We start from the raw sequence: 21,661 nt of genomic DNA, 5'->3' as shown, positions 1-21,661 counted from the left end.
AGAGACCTCCCAGGACAAGCCTTCCACGTCCCCTTTACAGGGAGGCTTTTTATCATCCGTCTCTTGTTGTGGAAAAAGAAGGGAAAGAACATTGGGAACAAGGAAAAGAGTGAGCCGTGGGGGACCTGGCTGGCATTTAGACTCCTTTTAAAATGCACAATCGTTTAGGGAAACAGCAACCTGATGCGTGTCACCAACCCCTTCAGGCATCAGTGAGCCGTCCGCAGGCAGGGTTGGTGGAATCAGCCCAGAGCAGTAAAGGGGTGTGAGAGCCAGAGTCACAGCCCCATCCCTGCGCCTCAGTGCTGCCCTGGCCCTGATTCCAGAACGACTCTCTCGCTCTCTCCAGGTGGGGCGTCACTGGTTGGCCAGCCCGGCTGCGGGGAGCTGGGCTGCACTGGGCTGGAAAGAACTGAGGTGCTCACTGCAGGTCTCTGGCAAGTTCTGTAACTGAACATCTGTGCGCTTTGATCTCTCCATCTGTACACGGAGTATAGCGTCCCGGCCCACGCGCTCTAGCGCGGCACTGTGAAAATTAACAGGTGATAAGAGAATTTTGAGATCTTTGAATTTAAAAGTCCCTCATAAATATTCACATAAAATGCCATTGGTATTTGTACCATTATATTAGAACCAGAGGGGAAAAATTCCCTTAGGACCAAGAATCTATATTTTCCACCATTTCTATTTACCATTTTATTTATCTCAAATTCTCTCCTGGACCATAATAGCATCTGAGTTTCGCATCTTGGATTCATTTCAGAGAGTGATCATTTTATACCGATAAAAGATGACTTCCAAAGACAGTGGGAGGGAACCATCTTTGGTTAGAACAGTCCGTGGCCAGAGAAGCGCCAGGACGTGGACCTCAATAGGAGGACACAGCCAGCCTTCGCCTGTAATAGACAAGGCTCCAGGTGTCCACGGCAGGTGCTGATGGCTCGCTAAAGCATTTTCTCTACTGCCGAAAATTTTCTCTAAGGAAACAAATTTTCTCTAAGGAAACCAGGCAAATACACCAGGCAGATTTCCTGGTGAGGTCCACGCGTGCGAACCAGCTCCCACAAACGGCCTTGGACTCCACTGCCACCACCGGCAGGCGCGGCTCTATTTATATTCTCCTTACCTTTTCAATTTGTCAACCACCCTGGATATGTGTTAGAGAGGGATGAGAGGCGAGGTGTTTACAAACTAGTAGTGAAACGTGATCTTTATCCCGTTAGCTGAAATGAGCCGGACAGATGTATTTTTTGTTAAAATTAAAATTGTGAGCCCTATCGCATTACCCCTGCCGATGCCGCCAGATGCACAGCGGAGGCCTGACAAAGAGGCACCGTGTGGTCATTTGAGCCGGGCTGTGGCTTCCAGCATTCATTACGGGAGCTCGTTAGGAGGCCGTGATCCAGAGGGGCCCCCACCCAGCATCGGCCTTGCAGAAGCAGACTTCTGAAATTGGTTTAGAAATTATTTTTTTCTATTTCTCCCTGTCCGCAAACATTCTTGTGATCAGAGAAGAGCTCTGGAGGGAAGAGGGGAAGTGAAAGGAGTCACTCATTTTTTATTTTGGTCTGCAGAAACAGTCCTCATCCCAGGCTAGCAGATGAGACGGGCTTCCTAGGAGATGAGCCTGGGAATGGATCCTCTCCTCTGCGATGCTCCCTGGGACCCCTCTTCCCTCTGGACTTCTACAACTCCAAATAGGAGAGGCAGAAGACAGGCAGCAGGCGCACAGGAGACACTCAAGAAGGCTATTTTCTGGGGCAAGCTCCTCTAGATTTTTCCCTTCAGGTAAACATAATTTACAAGTTGGCCCATTTTTCTTATTTTTGCACAGTGGGCTGGGGTTTCCTGAGCTGCGAGGAATATTGCCATCTCTCTATTTAGCCCTTATGGTGGAGCTTCAGGAGGTTTCTGTGTGTGGTGTCGGGAGGTGGGTATGTGAGGATGTTCTCTCTCAGGGTTGTGACGCTCTGTTCAGGTAGGACCCCCTCCCCACCCCGCTTTCATATCTTTCCTTAATGAGCTTCTATTTGTTTCTTTTGCACAGTGCAACCTGGAGCCTCTACACTGAACTTGTCCCTGGTCCTTTCCTTATATTCTCTTTTGAGAGAGGGTCTCATAAAGGTGCTAAATTGGCCAGCCTGGGCTCAAACTTAGGATCTTCCTGCCTCAGCCTCTCAGAGTACTGAGATTAGAGGTGTGTACCACCACGCGTGGCTCTGAGGAGGAGTTTTGTGGTGGGTGGTAATACCTCTTTGTATTACCATCTATAAAGTTATCTTAAATTAAGAAAACAACAACGTGATATGTTTTCTAAGCAGTAAACTAGTTGCACAAACAAAATTCCATCAGCGAACAGCCCGAGTCATTAGTGGAGGATGAATCAGCTAAGGTCAACAGCTCCCAAAGAGACAGAAAATAAACAGTGAGGGCCACAGAAGAGCATGTAGTGACATGAGCATGACACGTTAGGACAGCTGGCCCAAACTGTGTACACAGATAATAATGTTAGAACATCACCTGACAACCTAGAGTTATGAGTGGAACTGTACACCTCCCCGCAGTTCACAGGGTGGTCCTAACCATACATTTACAAGGTGGCACCTTGTTAAGAGGAGCGAATCCTAGAGGTTTGACTATGGGGACTGTCTTAGGTCCCTGGCGCTTTCCTCTTGGGCTCTGTGTCTTTGTGCTTCACAGCTGGTACGAGGTGAGCAGATAAAGCTGAGAGACAGCACTTGACAACGGTCACTCTGCCCTTCAAAGGCAGAGGACACTATTTTAAGCCTTTAAACAACTGGCCAGTTAAAAATACAGTGGCTCACAAAAACACAACACCCATTTCACCATCATAGGAGACAATTATTAGAGAGATTTAAAGACATCTTTGACAAACAAATAAATGAGCAGAGTGAGCAGGAATTATAGAACATCATGAACATGGTGGTAATCAGTAAAGAAATTCTTGAAACTTTTAGGTTTGGCAGAACCTCAAAAGAATCTCAGATGATAACTACAGCAAATGAATAGTAGAAGAGGAATAAAAGATTCCTTTTCTTTCCTAGGAAGAATAAAAGTTTATTTGATAGAAATAAAGAAAAGCAATTAAAATGGTTTCTCTGAGATACATTAACATAAAACGTTAACATAAGACCACATAAGGTTATCTTTCAGACTAGCTAGAAAAGAAATAAGGAATTTATAAGCACTTCCGAAACCACAGAAATGAAAAGAGAAAGCAAGAAATGATAACAATAAAGATAAGTTTACTTAGGCTTATGGACAAATAAGGTATTAAAGTGTGAGTGTGAACAGATCAAACTTGCTTATTAAAAAGAAAAGACACTGGCTAGCTGAAAAAACTAAAATCCAACAACTTGTTGTTTAAAATAAATATATTCAGCCCCAAGTTACTTAGCAGATGGGGGTAAAGAGACAAGGTCTGAGATTGAACCCACTTGTGTGAATACAGAGCAAAAAAAGATGCTGTCGACTCTTCCATATGTTAGGAACAATTTGCCGTGTGCGAGTCTTGCTTATCTTGCAAGTCCAGGCTCAGGGGCTCCTTCCCTGAGACCCTTTCCCCAGCTCTGTTAACCCCAGCCATCTCGAGCCTCCACCCCCTCAGCATTTGTTACAATGCGCTCATCACACAGGATCACATTTAGCCCTATCTTCTGCCCACATTAGACACTGCTCTCTCTCCTGCACAAAGCAAGAAGAAAGTGTCTCTATGCACAACTAATGAAATGGTGGAATACAACACGTCTGTTAAAATGATAATTTTACAGATGAAGAAAAGAAAGATGGCTATTTTGGACCCATCCTTCCTCGGCATGAGCAAAAGCACACTGCATGAAAACATCTGCGTTCAGACAACTTTGGTTGTACAGTGTGATTGGGATATTGGATTTAACATGGAGTGGGAGTGTTGGGGAAAGTAGTCAAAGGCTAAATTTAACAATGTTTCAAAGGAAGGCTTTGATTACTGTTCTCTGTGGTCTGGAGTCAACTGCATAGACAATAAGAAACATGGCAAGATTCCTAATTAGTTTTGTTTTCTGCTTATTTGCTTTCTAACAATAGCCAAGGTGAGAATGGGGAAAACATACTGGAGGAGAGACAGCTTTGAGGCAGAGACAGGTTATAAGATGTCATATAGTGTTTGTCAAGTTTTTCTTCTTATATGTCCCCCCCCCCCCCAGCTCTAGCTCTAGCTCTGTCTCTCAGTACTGAAGATTGAATCCAGGGTCTTCACACTGATCTACACAGCAGCAAGTTTATAATACTTTACATTAAACAGTAAGAAGGAGGTGATCTTTTTATTTCTGTCCTTTTTTCTCCTTCCATTTCTCCCTTTTCCCTTCATTCTTCACTCTTTATATTAGTTTAGTTATTTCCTCTTTTTGTTCCTTCCTCCGTACATTAGTTGGATTTTTGCTTGTAGTGACAAAATAACCAGGAGAAACAACTTAAAGAATGAAAGATTCATTTAGCCTCACGGTTTCTGACTCCCATTCCGGGATCACCCAGTGTCATTGCTGCAGACTTGAGGGAGGTGGAGCATGATGACAGGAGAAGATAGTGGAGCATCCTCATGCCAGCTGTAAAGCCCAAAGACACAGACAGAGCCCGAGGGGAAAGGCCAGGGACCCAGGACAGTGCGCATGTCCACACCTCTCTGAACTCCCTTCAGTTAGGTCCTACCTTGTAAATTTCCACTGGTTCTCATAATGCCATAATAATGCCATCAGACTATGAATCCACTGATGGACTGCTCCACAGATGAAGTCACAGCCTCCTTCCCCGGTCACTTGCCCAAAGGCCTATCAGCTGGCAACAAGCCTATAGCACATAAAATTTGGGAGACATCCAAATTATAGCACTTCCTACGAAAATTAGGGTAAATGGGAATAGAAACTTCTATAACCAGGGCATCATCAGGACTCAGAGATTGGCTGGACTGAAGGGGTGAAGGGAGAGTCAAGCTGGCTTGGGCACTTCTAGTCCAAGTGATGTAGTGGCTTGGGGCTCTGTCACTCAGGAAGAAGAGGGGAAGGAGAGCAGAGTTTGTCAGAAGTGGGAGTGGCTCTAGAGCAAGCACATGCGAGGCTCACGTGGGACACATGAGAGCTCAGGGAGCGACTCCCTGTCATCGATAGATGATTGGCACCACTACCAGGGGAGTGCAGGACAGCGTGAAAATAGACGGGACGGACCAAGGAGAGAACAGGTTTCACAGAGTCCTCTTCTGAGGACGGAAATCTTAAAGGAGCACATACATGTGAAGGAGGAGAAATCATAAAATAAATTAAATAAAATTGACAATGTAGAATGAAGAGTTAGTTTTATTATGCAAAGGGAAGAAAAGACTTTGAGCAACTTGGTGGTCTACGGTAATAACTCTTCGAGGAGGCTGAACGGAACACGCATGATCAGGAAGACAGCAGGACGCTGGGAAAGTCATTTCTGGTAAGAAGATAAGGTGGGAAGACAGAGACCAGGAGACTGACAAGTGACAGGGGAGAGGAGCTTCCTGAGAAGTCTGGCAGCAAAGGAAGGGGAGACAGAGAGGCTGCGAGCACTTTTGTGGTTGTTGTTGTAAAGAAACCTAATTTGGTTTGTAGACTAAACAGGAGGAGCCAGCAGGGAAAAGAGAAGGGGGTGATTGATTAGATAAGGCTCCCGGGAAGGCAGCTCGGAGTAAGTGGGGACCACAAGGGATGCAACCAACATGAAGGAGTAAATGTTTCGGCCCCACCTGACACTAAAAGAAAAGAACAGTGTAAAAACCACAAAAACAAGTGAACTTAGCGGTTGTGTAACTGAACCTTGTGTTTAGGACATAACAAAGACTGGAGACAAAGTGCAAAATTGGAACAACCCAGGAAACTAACAGGTTTACAAAACAGCTAGATATTTGGATTAAAAGTTGATGCAGTTTGCTTTCCAGAAAAAAAAGATCCCCCCCAATTTATCCCCCTTAACGGGAGAAAAAAAATAAATCAAAGGGAGATAGATACCCTTATGAGGACCTGGTTCAGAATTGGAAAATTTTAGCTTTCTTTACTATTTTTTTTTTTTTTTTTTTGCTTTTTTTGCTGTCTTTGAGTGATACTAGACAAGTAATCTTGATTTTCCTATGATTTATTCTTTACCTATGTGGGAATAATATTCTTTAACAACCAATCCATAGGTCCGGAAATAATTACGTAGAGGCCTTTAAGTGTGGTGGTGTGAACCTTCTTTGCACCTCTTCGGGTTTTGTTACTATAAAAGGGACCAGAGATTTGTTTCTACGAATACAAAGACAAGAAGAGGGTGTCAAGGACTCATTTAGTAAGTGATTTTGGGGAGCAGGTCTTTATCACTCTGAGTATCTGGGGAGTCTGGTTGACCCTGAGGATTCTGTAGTCTGTTTCTTTCTGAGCACCCACACAGGCATGGACGTAGGACTGGGCATTTGCTGCACAGAAGTACTAGGTAATCCCATGATATTATAGTCGCTCCTCCCCGGTACTTACTGGGTCATTTTACCCACTAAGTCCACAGCTAAACTGATTCTGTGCTAGGGACATCATAGCAACAAAACGGAGTCAAGGTAGAGGCAACAGGCACATTTAGGGTTACCTGACTCAAAGTAAGGGTACAGGAAGAAGTCAAGGAGGTTAAAGCGGCCAGGCGACCTGGCCAAAACAGGCAGGCAGTCCTGGGTTCCAGGACTTTGGACTTTGGTTTCTTTGGTATTTTCTTACTAATTTACATCTATACTTTGCTTTCCTGACCCTGGCTGGAGACTGCAAATGATGGAGAAAGAAGAAAATCAGAGCTAAGTGGTTCAGAGAGGCACTGTGCTAAAACATCCTGAGGCGCACGGGCACGTGATCTGCTCCTCACTGCCTGGCTCCTAACTGATGTCTCTGCCCCTCTTCCTCCCATGTCTCCTGTTGCTCCTGGCTGATTCCTTTTCATGTTCAAACCTTGCAAGGTAGAAGAAGAACGGGGAAGGCGGATTGAGAAGACCAGAGGGCCCTGCCCAAGGCATTCAAGCATGGGCTCTGAATTGGTCATTCTTTGCTACTTTTGGAACAGATGATTCAGTTTTTAGTACAGAATCAGATCATTACAGAGCAATTTTCAGTGTCTCTATCTAGCCCCGAAAATGCTGTCAAGAAAGTTCTAATTTTCCCCCAAAAAGAATTTCAAAGATGTACGTGATTCAAGAAACCTTCACAAAAAGACCCTGCAAATTCTAAAGGAGTGTAAAATTAATACTGACGAATATTTACACTAGCCACCACAGTTTCACATAGAAAATTGGGATACAGATTTTTTAATGAGCTAGGCGTGCAGTTAGAATTCATCAGGGACTTTTGTAATCACTGTGAAAATTATATTTATAACCACTTGCTAGGACTTGGAGCCATATTTTCTCATTTTAAATAATTACGAAGGTTTTATTTGTATCTCACTTTTTATGATTTATAGTTTGCCTGGTCTGTTGCTTTATTTGCTGTCAGGATGGTAAAATATGAAGTTTAAAATTATAGCCCTGTCCCTCAGGGAAGATAATCCAATTTACGACTTTCCAAGAGCAATCCAAAGCACATTCAACTATCAGATATTCACCCAAGAAAATGATGGGACTCATGTCATTTGAGTTGTTTAAATCCAATTGGTGCACAGTGCTGGTCATTATTCTGTATAGACATTAGGTGTATCTGCACAAGATGGGGAACCCTGGTGCCGTGCACTGTACTTTCTCTAGTTCAATCTGTACAATCACCAGCTTCAGAGGACAGACACGGGATGCTGACGACAATCCCACTGTCTCAAGAAAGTATTGTTTTTTACCATTTCCATGAAAACTCTGCATAGGACAGAATCCCTCTAATTGGCATATTTTTCAACAGCTTTTCAGTACCAGGCCAGCTGGATCTCTGCAGCCCATGTGAATTTAATCAGCTCACTCTTCCCAGAACCTATGTGTGACAATCACTGCTTGAGCTACATCTGTCACCCAAATCTGGTGATGATCATTTCTCATCAACGCATCAAGAAAGGAACCACTCCGTGGACCCCCAAAGAGACTCATTTTGTAAAAGGGTGCCTAAGAGAAATGGTATCTTTGAAATGAAATGCCTTGCAAACACTGTAAAGCTTTTCCAAATTCCCTTAAGAAATGTCCTTTCAAGGCTAAACCTATGAGGTAGATCTGTGACTTAGATCTTATCAGCTCTACCCTCAATTAACATTTCGGTTCTTTCAAATATTTCTTCTAATATCAAGCTTTTTTTCCAAAATGTAACAGTAGGATAGTACTTAAAACTATCATTTTGCTTTGTTCCCTTCCTTATGGCCCAGGAATCCATTGACTCAGTTTTTATCCTGAAAAGCAACCAAAGGTGATTAGGAACCCTGCCTGTCTTATTATAAAACATGGTATCAAATAAAGTATCATGAAGACCACAACATGTCAAAAGCAGAGACGCATCAATTCTAAAGATCTTTGAAGCTCTGAGAGTCTCTTGAAGAGATGCAGAATACATACAAGACAGTAACAATGGATTGTTTCCAAAAGAACACATGAATAAGCTACTTGTGGTTTCTTGGAGACATCTACTTAGTTGCTGAGGAAGTTCAAGGCCATGAAGAGAGCTACAAGCATTAGTATGTTGCATCATAGAACAGAGCGATGGTGGTGGTGGTGGGGAGATGGTGGGGTTTACGGCAGGGGTTTCTTAGAATCCAAGACAGATGCAAAGCACAGGAGTTTATGAATCATGTCAAATGGTATCAGCCAGACCCTATTTTTCCAAAGTATGATCCACTACAAGTGAAATACTAATAGATGCAGAAGTGGTAAACGTTCCGGCTGCTATAGAGGAGGCGTTCAGTAACTGCTTGGTTAAAAAAAAAGCTCTAAGAAATAAATTACTGGAGTTGAGGAAATTAAAGAGGGCTGGAGTATGTAAAATGAACGGAGCCTTACAAAGATCTAAAGCAACTACTTACAAGCAAATTTATCTTGTAAGTGATTCCAGATATGGAAACACTAGTTTTCATAGCAGCTAATCCACCAGAACCTGACAAGAACATTTTCTTTCTTGTTTAGTTTATAAAAAGGAATCATCATCAAAGAAGAAGTACATTCTCTAGGTGTTAGCTGCTAGAAAGCTAAATATTAAACTGTCCTGGGGGAAAGGGATGTGGAGAATAAAAGGAAAAAAATATGTTTTCTTCTCTTTTGATTGGTTTGAGAAATATCTGTCTTTTCAAATAAACAGACCAAGTCAGGAGAGAAACTAGAAATGGTGAATTTGCTATTTATTTTTCTGGCAGTGTTGACTTACTAATGTTCAAATATCTGTGTTAAAGTCTCTGGAGGGCACCATGCATTTCAATTAGTTGCATGTATAGCAGTTTATCTCCTCTGAAAGACAATTATACAAAATTTATTCCAGATTCTTTGTAATTTTAGTACTTAGAGAAGTGTCTGCATTTTCAATTAAGAGCTAAATATACGAGTAGAAAGTCCTGCACAGGGAAGCTTGACTCGAGTGCTCACTACTTGGGATGCACAAGCGCTAATATCAAATGATGTTTCTGTCATGTGATCCACCCCCGGCACACACAAATATAGAACATGACCATAAAAAGTAAAGGACCATGCCCTCTGCGAAGTAATTTATGGCGATGGATCCACACTGGAATGCCAGCTGGAATTACCTTCTCTCTGCCTGCACTTTTCACATACACAGCTTTGTACAAAAGATAGAAGCAGCATCCTGCAGAGGCGACTTTAGTTCAGGCTGCTGGAATGATTAACAAGTGGCAACTCTGAACAAAAGGCCAAATCGGGCTCTGCTGGAGCATTTCCAGAGAAGTGCAGAATGACTCAGGGACTTCTTTTTCAACTGATATATATATATATATTTTTTGATTCAGGTTGTAAGAGAAAATTTTGTCAGCCTTCCAATTTTTGAGATCAGATTTATGGTAGCTAACAAGCAACCGTTTAGCTTCACAGTGGGAGAGTGATAAATATCCAGTAATTATTTTATTAAAAATACAAAGTGATCCCAACATCTAAATAAACAGAAATGAAACATTTCCTAGTTGAACAAATCCATAGTTTTATCCTTCCTCTAGCATTTATCATCAAGGCAGTTGGGAATTCTAACAAACTTAGTATGAAATGGTTAATGAAACAATGGATATTATCTTTCTTTATTAACCTTTGCCCCTCAGATAATCACCCAAATCCCCAGGGTGTGATAACCACCTCACTTCCTTTGGGCAGCCATTTGTTATCTCATTCATGTCTTACACAAAGAGAGATGAGCTAATGTGCTTTATCAGATTAAAAAAAAAATAAAGGTCACCATGAGTGACAGTCCAGTGGGATAGGATCTTAACAAATCCTTTCTGCCTCCGCAGTCCTGAGTTTGTAAATACCTATAAAGCTACCAACCCATAGTCACAGATCACAGGCTCAACGCAGCTTTATGTTGCTAAAGCAAACAGTCTGGGTAGAAGAATGGCAGAATTACTCTCTTTTCTGATCACCCCCCTCTCGAGATCCTGATAAATGGGAATCCTGATAAATGAATGATTAGCTTTCCTGTTGGGATTCAGCTCTGACTGGAAAGCTTCAGGCTGTCAACTCCAGCAGAGCCTGAAGATATCACAGAATCGAGGCCCCTCCATCCTTCTCTAGGGTTTTAGTCTGTGTTAAGCAGCATTTGCATCCAGCATGGGCAGCGGGCTTTGCATTCGAGCCGGGGTGTAATTACTGAGGTAATTTTCTTGCCATGCGTGGGAAAGCTCACATAAAAAGCAAATGCTTCCTCTTGCCTCGCATCTCCATCTAAAACATGAACTGCTATGCAGACAGCTGCTGGTTATGAAAAAGCAATTCTCCAAGTACCAGAGAGCAACAGTTTTTACTTGTTCTGTGTAGATTATATTTGACAGGTATTTTGTTGAGCTTAGGTCTATACGCTTCTCTAGAAATTAAAAGTATATATTGCCTTTGGGTGCTTTTGAGTAGGTAATGAAGAGAACCAACTCATTTAGCAATACCAGTAAGAGCAGAAACTTATGCATATTTATGGAATGAGGGATCAAGTTAATTTAGAAAAGAACATAAAGTAAGGCATTGGTTAGATTCAAAGATGCTATTCCTGCTCCCAGCTGTCCATATGGACCACTGGGAAACACCACTAATAAATAAAAACATAACTGAGCATGGTACAGAGAAACCAACACCTTCCTTTATATTTTGCTGGTAGTTGTTTCCCTGTTTTTAAGATAAAAATGCAGAAATTTTTAAAGGTTCATTAAAATGTATTTAAAAGTTCATTAAAATTTTCATTTTGTATTTAAAAATCTATTAAAGTACTTGCTCTGCACGTATAATTAATGGTAGTTAACTCAACAGATAATTTTGCCTGTGTATTAAGGGAAAAATCCCAACTTGATAGCAATATTTCAAAGCAGGCATTTCATTTTACATTAGGGTCCAAATTGCTTTATTACATTATGTTCTCTGTCACATGGTCCCTGACAACAGAACTTAGCAGCACTAATTGTGGCTAAATCTTCCAAGAAGGCTCAGCAGCCCTGATTGAGTAATGCTGTGACATTTTCTGGGCATGAACTTAAGAAACACTTGAGAGTTTGGCTTCATTCATTCGTTTGCTTTCTCCTTACAATTTCCAGAGCTGCCACTAGCCCCACGTCATTTACCCAAGGCTGTATTCTGAGATCAAAGTCACACAAGAACTTTGGTGCTTTAAAAAACTGGACAGTAACTTGACATTTATGTAAAATGTTATACATAGGCAAAATGGGTGAGTTTATGTTAATTAAAACCAACTTTGAGTTACTTGTATAAATATGTCTGTATCTCTCTTATTTTATACCCAAATGCAACAAAAACAGTCCTTTGTTAGATTTGAGTTTTCTTTCTTGTCTTTATCTGAATGGTTAGAGAAATGGGTATTAACTTGAAAAACCGATACGAATTTTTAGAAAGATAATACACTTCCAAGCTAGAGAACTCACTGTAGCCAAACCAAGTGACTCACTTGGTACACTGGTTAAATGCTCACTAAGTTTGTGAAATCTTCCAGGCGTGCAAGTGGATTAATCTTCCCAGCTAAGAATAGCCATGAGATTGAATGAAGATAGAGGCGACATGCTTCTTCTAATCTTGCCTATTTCTTGGAAATGATTCTGTGTCCTTTTTCCTAAGTTAATGACTGAAGGCCTAGAAACAGTAGTGTCCCCAAGATGGAAGATTTCTGCTTCCCAAATGGCCACAGAAGACTATCAAAGAGAAGGCAAGATTTGGGGACTCCTTCTCAAAGTAGTTGGACTACACTGGCTAACACTGGCCTCTCCTCTCAGTACCTGGCTCTTGCATACCTTTTTTCACTTAATTCTTACAATAACAGAGAAACATGGGCTTAGAAACTTGACTCGCCTTACCCCAAGTGGGCCACTTGACAAGTTGGTTTGGTTAGCATGGCTCAGTGGAAATGTCCCGTGGATTTTGCCAGGTTAATTCTTCAATAGCCACTCTCCAAAAGAAGACTCTCAAAGTTAGGAAACATAGATGAATTTCTTACTTTTGCATTTGGATTAGAAAAGCTAAAGGATAGTAGACCGGAATTCAAATTCAATTAGGCTCAAACATTTGTGCTTTATTGAATTTACTAAAATAAAAATATATTTATTTAAAATACAATATATTTATGGTCCTGGTAATTTGAATATCTCATGCACCTAAATAATGACCTGAAGTCCTAAGTTTCTCTGTTAGATTAAAACTAACAATTTGTCAATGAATTTGACTGCTGCTCCAGCAAATCCTGATGATGTGAATGCTGAACACAGTGTGCTGAGGTGTGCAGATCACGCAGGGGTGGAGGAAGTGCCAGGACAGTCTCCAGACCTCCGTCCCCCTCTCATTTTTCAAGCTGTGTACACAATGGAAGGAAAGTGAATCAGAAAATTCCTGCACTGAAAGGTGCTATAGCCTTTTTTTTTGTTTTGTTTTTTTCCTTTTTATTGGTACCGGGGATCGAACTCACAACTACCTGCTTGCAAGGCAGGCGCTTATGCCGCTGAGCTAAATTCCCAGCCCAGCACTGTAGCCTTTTAAAGTGCCAAGTCCAGGGACCGGCTTGGCAGTAAAGCACTTGCCTCGCGTATTCTAGGCCCTGGTTCAATCTTCAGCACCAAGGGAAGGATAGTCCAAATAAGCAAGGAGAAGAAGGGTAGGAGGCGAACACACACATGCGCGCGTGCACACACACACACACACACACACACACACACACACACATGCACACACACGCACATTGTCTTTCTGTCACTTCCAGAGGACTGTAAAACTCAGGCTTCCTGGCTTTTTGCATAGACTAAAGTCTACACAGCAATGCTATGATAAGCACAGGGCTCCTGGTCCCCAAGAGATCCATATAAGATGGCATGGCCTCCAGGGTAGCAATATTGGGAAATGGTAGACCCTTTAGGATGTGGGGTCTCATGGGAGGTCCTTAGCTCATTAGGTCATGTCCTCGAGAGAGACTGTGACACCCTGCCTTTCCCTTCCATCTCTGTTTTCCGTGTCACTATGAGCATGGTTTGCTCCAATGCATGTTCCTAGTCACTGCTACTCAGTGTCCTCAAGAGAGTCCCAAACCAATCAGAGTAGAGCCTCCAGAACCATGAGTGAAAACATAAACACTTTTCTTGTTTTGTAAGTAACCTGTGTCAGGTATTTCATTATAGTGACATGAAGCTGGTTAATACAAGTAGTCAATGACCACAAATCATCTCTGTCACATTAGCTATTGTCATGTCACCCATACACATTAACCCCCCCCCCACACACACACACAATCTAATCGATAGGCCTTAATGCTGGAGGAAATATGGAAAGTCTGGGAGGGAAGGAAGAAGACTGCGTGCATAGGGTACAACTGCTGGGTTCCCACCAGCCAGTCTCCCATCTGCCCCTGCAAACTAACCAGGGCTGGGCTGGTCAGCCTGCCTGGGAGACCTGACGGGAAATCTCCCTGTTCCCACCTTGCTTGGGGGTGACATCCAGGCTGGAGACACTGATCCACTGGAGGTTGCATTTTGAACCCAAGCCAGGATTTTGGTCACCCATGGTAGAGTTCATGAAAGATCACCTTTCTCATTTTTCCCCGTTGATGTCAGATGTCACAAAGTCAAGTTTTCCTCTTGACATAAAACTCCCATGAATGACCATGTGGTGTTAATCTGTGTGTAGTCTGTGCAAGGACTTTACATGGTGCTGCAGAACGGTTTGAGTTGTCCCCAAGGATTCATGTGTCCTCCATGTGACACTGTGAGAGGGTCTGGAACCTTCAAGAAGGTTTATGCCTACTGGAAAGTAACTGGGTCATTGGGAGTGTTGCCTTAGCATGGATGAAGGAGGTTTTTGTGGGACCATCATTAATTCTTGCGAGAGGGTTGTTATAGAAGAGCAAGTCAGACCCCTTCTTTCTCTAGCTTCCTAAATCGCCATGTGATCTCTCCCCCACTCATTCATGATCTCATCATGAAGCCATCTGCCACAGTCTGACAGGGCTTGGTGTGGCAAGCCCTTACCAAAACCAGGACCAGCACCATGCTGTTTGGACTTTCTGCCTCCTCCAAAATTGTGAGCTGAATAAATTTCTTTTCTTTAAAAAGTACCCAGCCTCAAGTATTTCATTACAGTAACTGAAAACAGGCTAATGCAGATGATGAGCAAAGGAATGGCAAGCATAGATACTGGGCAAGGTTATAGGTAGCACTGCCTATCATTTTCTGTGTTTGTGCACTATAAGTAACACACTCCTCTACAATCTTGTGTTATAAAAGTAAATGAATAGTTGAGTGTGTCAGGGTGGGAGATTCTGGGAAGTTTTCCAAGCAAAAATCCTTCCGTCAAGTGGAAGAAGACAGACTTCATAAATAATTCCTAGACAACAGTAAGAACTGGGCCATTCTTCTTGCCCAAGGTTAATTTTATAAATTACAAGGGAGAAAAGAAAAGCATGAGATGTTCTGAAGAGGTTTTGTAATCTGTCTGATGTCATGAGTATTGTAATACATCAATGAGAGCGATGCTTTTCAACTGCAGAGGCCAATCCATTAGCACATCATGAAACTGATTCACTGGGGTCAAGCCCAGTCTCAAAAACCAAAACCAAAATTGAAAAACAAGACAAAACAAAATGAAAAAAAATTCCAGAACAGAACAATAAGATGAACTAGAAGAAAAATACCAGAATGCTGTAAATACAAAAAGAATGACTTATTCTGTGAAATTGGATGGTGGAATAAAATACATTTTCCCCCCTCTGGATCATGGTTGAACAACCGGAAGGCACTTGTATTACAGAATGTGAAAGACCTGTTGCTCACTGCCAAAATGAGAAATGAAGCTTGAAATTGGATGTTACCATTGTTAGCCAGGGTGTAGATAATCCCCTTATCCTGCTTCTCCTAGGAAGGGTGAAGGGGCGCAGGTGAGGGATTAGGGCAAATGTAACCCATAGTTTTATCAAAACGTTGCTTTAGAATCTAGTACGAATGAAGTCAAGGCAAACCATATTAGCTTTCTGTCCCTGCATGACAAATTATCACAAATTTAGTGATTTTTGTAGGTCAGAAATCTGAGCAAAGGTAGAACAAGGTTCTCTGTTCATGTGACTGCAAAGGGCTGCATCTGACCACTCACGTTGGTTTAACTTTGCTTGTATAACTGATCACCTTGAATAGCAGGATTCAAGGATCCACAGAAAGGTCCTTCTATCCTAAAATGCCTTCTCTATCCCAGTCAAAACTCCTATTAAAATTAATTTCTTTTGTGCTGGGGATGTGGCTCAGTATGATCACTGGCTTAGCATGTGTGAGTCCCTGGGTTTGATGCTCAGCTCAAAAGAAATAAAAAAAATCATTCTTTACCTTTTCCCAAAGAGCCCCCTTACAACTCTTAAGTAAATAATTTTGTGAGCAATTTTTAAATAACTCCTCCATGCGAAAGCAAGCCAACTTACAGTGGGCACCCAATGCGAGCAAGACACAAACGTCTGCTCCTCTAACTCCACAGGTTTGGAGGTGTTTGTCACGGCAGCACAACACAGTCTATTCTGACACAGAAATGTTAGGGGCCAAGAACATATGTTGGATGTTTGGCTATGAAGGGATTCTGTGCTTGTTTCAGGTGTGAGGACTTGAGTTTCGTTGCTCAGTAGACACAGCATCTCCTGGAAGGTGGCTACAGTGACACATTCAGGCCCCGCCTGAGTCCACTGAACCCGATTCTGCGCTGTATCAAGATCTCTACATAATTCAAAAAAACAGTGAAGTTTTTGGAGCAGTGGTCTAGAGAAAGTGAAAATCCAAAGCCCCTGAAGTACATTTGAGCTTGTGGTACGACAGCGATAGCAACCCACACACTGCCCGTCCTCCAAGTGAGGTCCTGGACCAGCAGTGTCTCTGTCGCGCAAGGAGCGACAGACCTGCAGGTTCTTGGAGCTCAACCAAGACCTACTGAATCTCAAACTCTGTTAGCGTGGCCCAGTGTTCTGCACTTGAGCAATCTCGTGGGGGTTCTCATGTGCATTAAAGCTCAAGCACTACTACTGGATGCCAGGGGGGAGTTAAAAAGAGGAGTTCCTTCTCTTCCTCTTGGACAAATGAAGAAACAAAGACATGGACAATTATGAAATTGCTTCCCTGGGAAAAGACCATCTGCTTTATGATGAGATTCTTTATGATGAGCCTTCCAGGTGCACCCTGGGAAGAACAAGGTCTGGCCTTGCGCTGTTCTCACCACTGTGACACAGTCTCTGCTTTCCTATCAGAAGGGAGTTTCAGGACAGTGCTCTGGGTAAACAGAAAAGGGAGACAGATGGAGGGCCAGAAAGGGATGTGTGCACCAAAGGACTTCTTTGCCTTTTGCCTGCCTGGTCTTCAGGGCCACTTTACACTGGAACGCTGTGGTGAGTGTTCCAGGGGACATTTCCAGGGCATGCCTCCCTTAGAAACATCTCTCCCCCTATCATGAATGCAGTAGCGCAAGAAAGGAAAGCTACATGGCCACGTGCGAAGCCACACTAGTAGCCTTGACTGTGCTGGCTCCTTTTTTTTTGTCCTTTTCCTTTTTATCGGTACTGGTGATCGAACTCACGGCTGTCTGCTTGCAAGGCAGGCGCTTATGCCGCTGAGCTAACTCCCCAGCCCCCTGCTGGCTCCTTTTGGGGGAACCACAGTCCCATTCTTGGAGTGCTTTGTTCAAGTTGTCATTTAATCTTTGTTGAGTGACTTTGTGGTGCAAGGCCTGCAGTGCCCACGGGAAGCCTCTCTTTCTGAGCACAGAGATCTGAGCCCTGACCTAAAAACTGGAGCACCAGTACTTCCTCCACCTGAGTCTCGACTGAAAACACTAAAGCACTCCGGCAGCTGGGGCTGAACCTAGGAAGCACCACTTTCTGGATTTCTCTCTTGCAAAGCAGCGGGTGAGAAGCCCAAGGAGGAAAGTGCATCTGTGGGGCAGCGTGGGACCTTTGTACCCCCAGAGCCACAGCTGACTCTTCTTTTTCATAGGTCAAGGGACCAACACATCCACCTCAGGTGGGGTGCGGGTGGGCACCCCTGGTTACAAGTTACAATCACCTATGGAGCCTGTAGGGCTCTCAGAGCCAAGCCACTCCCAATGAGGTTCGAGCCCCTTGTGGGTGGGATCCAGGCACTGGCACTTAAAAAAGAATCCCAGATGATTCTACTGGGAAAACAGCTACATCCCAAGCCTGCAATTTATCTTTTTGATTTATATAATTGTTACCAAACTTCAGATACAAATGAGCAGTTTTAATGTATTTTTCTTATATAATAAAGTGTCCTGGTAGTAGATTATTTTTTTGGTAATTTCACTTACTACACCATCAGCATGTCACAGTGTTGTCACTGTGAACACTTGATCAAGGGATAGCTAGTTTGGGCTTGTGGTGGGGAGGCCTGTCATTACAGAATGGGGACTTTATAAATATGGTGAATGCAAAATGAGTAGCAGCTTCACAGCCCATCACTTTGCTCCTAACATCTGCTCTTGTTCTTTTCTTTTTTTCTTTCTTCCTCTTTTTTTTTTTTTTTTTGGTACGGGGGATTGAACTCATGACCTCGTGCTTGCCAGCCAGGCACTGTGCCACTGAGCTATCCCTGGCTCTGCTCTTATTATTTTCATTCTTTTGTACATTACGGTTTACTCTGCAAGGCCTTACAAGACAATGTCAAGATAGGTTAAAGGTTATTAAAATTATTACATTGACAATATTGTTGTAGTGAGCATGAACTCCTCTTATAAAATCCCCAAATATCGTTAGTCTAAAAAAAGTTAATTCACATTCCTGGTGGTAGAGAAAGAAAGAGCTGGAAGATGCCTGAGAACTCACAGATTCATAAAGATTCTGCTCAACTTTGGTGACTTTGCTTTTTTAATAAGCTCCTAAGCAATGCCCACACTGCTGATTTTCATTCTCAAAACATCCAAACTGGAGAGAATCTCTGAATGAAAATGAGGCTCAGCAGCTTGGGCATCACTTAGGAGCTTATTAAAAAGCAAAATCTTGGGCTATATTCCAGGCACAGTGAGTCAGACACTGCAGTGGAACTCCCTAGATGATCCGGAAACACAAGAGAAACTCCAATTCTGCCCATCTATGCTATTTACAACATCAAGCTAACCAAAATCAAACCCATGCAAGAAAATTATAGATGATCATAAGCTTCAACATGCTCTGGTAACAAAGCAGCACGGAATCAGATTTAAAATCAGTAGTAAACATTTCTTTGATTATTAAACAGCTGTGAAACTAATAAAAACAAGAGAATACAGATGATGTTAATGAGCTGAGGTCGACGTCCAGCGTTACAGTATCAATTTAGTTATGATACAATATATTAGTAGTATTGCTTTTTTTGCAATTGTCATCTATATTTTTAAACACTTGCTTAAGGTTATGAAGATAGAAAAATGTTTTACACCATAATCCAGATTATACACAGAACTTACATGTGCTATGCGTCTGATTTGTGGCTGTTTCTCACGGGAAGTGGCTCCTCCAGGTCCCTGTTCTCTGTTTTGCTCTGTGTGCCCCTAAATAGCTCTGTCTGTCAGGAGCAACTCTTACCTCTTGGGGTTGTTGGTACCGAGAGGCCATAACGAGGAAAGCCCGCTGAGCTTGGAAAGCCCCATGTACCATTTCTGCCTGTGAATAAAGAGAAAGACAGCAGTTTCAGTGTTTGGATTACTAAACCAATAATTACCACACGACCCAGGAATTCTACCCCTACCAGTGTACCCAAGAAAGACATAAACACATGTTCACCCCAAAACTATCACAGGAATATTCAGAGCAGCATTATTCACATTAGCCACACTGTGGAAACAATTCTAATATCTCCAGATGGGTAACAGAGAAACAAAATGTGATGTGTCCACACAATGATGTATTATTTTGAGAAAGAAAGAAGTACCATCACATGCTACAACACAGGTGAATTTGGAAAACATGCTGAGCAATGGGAACCAGTCCCGAAAGAGCACATTTGTATGAGTCCATTGATGTAAAATGTCCAGAATAAGCAAATCTATAGAGACAAAGTAGATTAGTGGTTGCCAGGCGCTGGCACAAGAGAGAATGGGGGGTGAACTGTGGATGGGAATTGGATTCTTTTGGGACTGATGAGAATGTTCTGGAATTAGTGGTGATGATTTCACAACTTGGTGAATATACTAAAAATCATGGAATCATATTCTGTAAATGGATGGATGTTAGGATATGAGAATTATATCTCAGCACAGTTATTGTAAAAGATTGAGCCTCACAATGCAAAGGATATTCAAAGGATGTCTCTTTCTTGTCCTCTTTATGAGTGTGCCCAAAATCGGGGGAAGAGAATTGTCCCTTAAGTCACACCCATGATGATATGTTCACCAACAATCACTGGTCTTATGAGAACTCACGTGGAAGAGATTTCTGTCGTGTCATTTGGGGTCCTGGTAGGCTGGGGGTCCACCTTGACTGAACTTCCCCCAGAAAGACATGCGCAGGTGAGAATGGACACATGTTCTCTTCTTCTTACCTTCTACTTACACTTAACTCATGAAGTGTAGCAAGAAAAGATACCTTGAAATATTCATATCACCAAACACTAGTTCTTTTAAAACATTATCTCTTAGTTTTAAAGAAAATTCACATAGTTGTTTCCATAAGATAAAATGTGGGTATGGGATACGTTTTAAAAATGTAGACCCCAGGCTTGATCCCAGCTTTACCACCATCACCACCACCAATAACAACACAAAGAAATAAAAAGAAATATGGAGAGAGACTTACAAAATGGGACTACATCAAGGGGTATTTTTAAATTAGAAAGCATACATCTTAATTATAATTAAATAGAGATTAAAAAGAAAAAGAACTGTTAAACGTCAAAGAAAAATTTCTGCACCATAATAGTTATTAAGTCCTAAATGGTCAACGTAAGGTTTAAGAAATTACAAAACAGGAATTAAATTAATTAGTGTTTGCATTTCAAAAAATGTGTTATAATTTTAAACAGAATTGGTTGGCCTCTTGCTGAAAAAGATCAAAACGTCATTAGTCTCATACCCTATCCATTGCTGGTTCCTTCTCTTCCATATGTCTTAATTATAATAATAATAATAATAGTAATTATTATTATTATTATTAGTCTTTTTGAGACAGGGTCTCGCTATATAATTTACGCTGGCCTTGACCTCACTTTGTAGCCCAGCTGGTCTCAAATTCCCAACAATTCTGCCTCAGCCTCCCAAATACTGCTGGGATTACAGGTGTGCACCACCACACCTGGCTTTAGTTATTTTTATTTTACTCAATTTATGACATTTAAATTCTATCTATAACAGCAATTTCCATAGTTGTTTGGTACTAGCTCTGTATCTACAGGAAGCTAGTGGTTAACACCAGAGCCTCTCCACTTCTGAGGCATCCTGTTATATTTTATAACTGGTTGGACCTCCATAATAAGTGTTTCCTTCCCCAAGGCCTCAGAATTTTACTCAAAAGAGTTTAAGCATAGCTCTGGTTGTCTTCAGATCTTTGGGTCCCTCTCTGTCTCTATATCCAAAGTAGAGCCCTAGATGGAGAAGTTGGAGCCTAGTTTTCTGTTTCCCTTCCCTGGAGGAAATTGACTTATTCTGGTCTGATTTCTGAAGATTTATTTCTTTATCCCTGAGATTTAGCAGCTTAACTAAGACATGTTTGGGTTTTGAGCATTCTTTATTATATTTCTTGGGAAGATTTAGTCCTTTTTTCATCTTTTGGGAAATTTTCTTATTATATCACTTGATAATACATCTTTTGCTCCATTTGTGAGAGTCCTTATTCAGAGACTCCAATTGCTATCCTCATGTTGTGTAATGTTTGAATGCCTTCACAGCTTTCAGAACCTGTCTCTAACTTACCACCTGTTATTTGTGTTCCCTGTGCTCATATGAATATTTTTTCTATCATTACAAAAAAAATTTCCACTGGTCTCATACAATAAAGGATATATATCTACATTGATGTTGTTTTAAGTTCTT

At 41.9% G+C, this 21,661-nt stretch overlaps 1 protein-coding gene across 2 annotated transcripts in view; it reads right to left on the bottom strand.

Moving 5' to 3' along the window:
* The window catches only part of Cap2 (cyclase associated actin cytoskeleton regulatory protein 2), a 148,027-nt gene that overhangs the window by 68,775 nt on the left and 57,591 nt on the right, over nt 1-21,661 (bottom strand). For both annotated transcript variants that reach the window (XM_063259925.1, XM_063259926.1), the window contains one exon: nt 19,221-19,298. In XM_063259925.1, coding sequence (XP_063115995.1) covers nt 19,221-19,298 — 78 coding nt within the window. The remainder of the gene's footprint in view (nt 1-19,220; nt 19,299-21,661) is intronic.

The sequence above is a fragment of the Cavia porcellus genome, unplaced genomic scaffold (genome assembly GCF_034190915.1).
Source record: "Cavia porcellus strain 051 isolate PalLab524CR breed Dunkin Hartley unplaced genomic scaffold, mCavPor4.1 scaffold_13, whole genome shotgun sequence".
Taxonomy (NCBI): domain Eukaryota; kingdom Metazoa; phylum Chordata; class Mammalia; order Rodentia; family Caviidae; genus Cavia; species Cavia porcellus.
The sequence above is the reverse complement of the archived record's forward strand: the minus strand, read 5'-3'. Positions and strand labels throughout refer to the sequence as shown.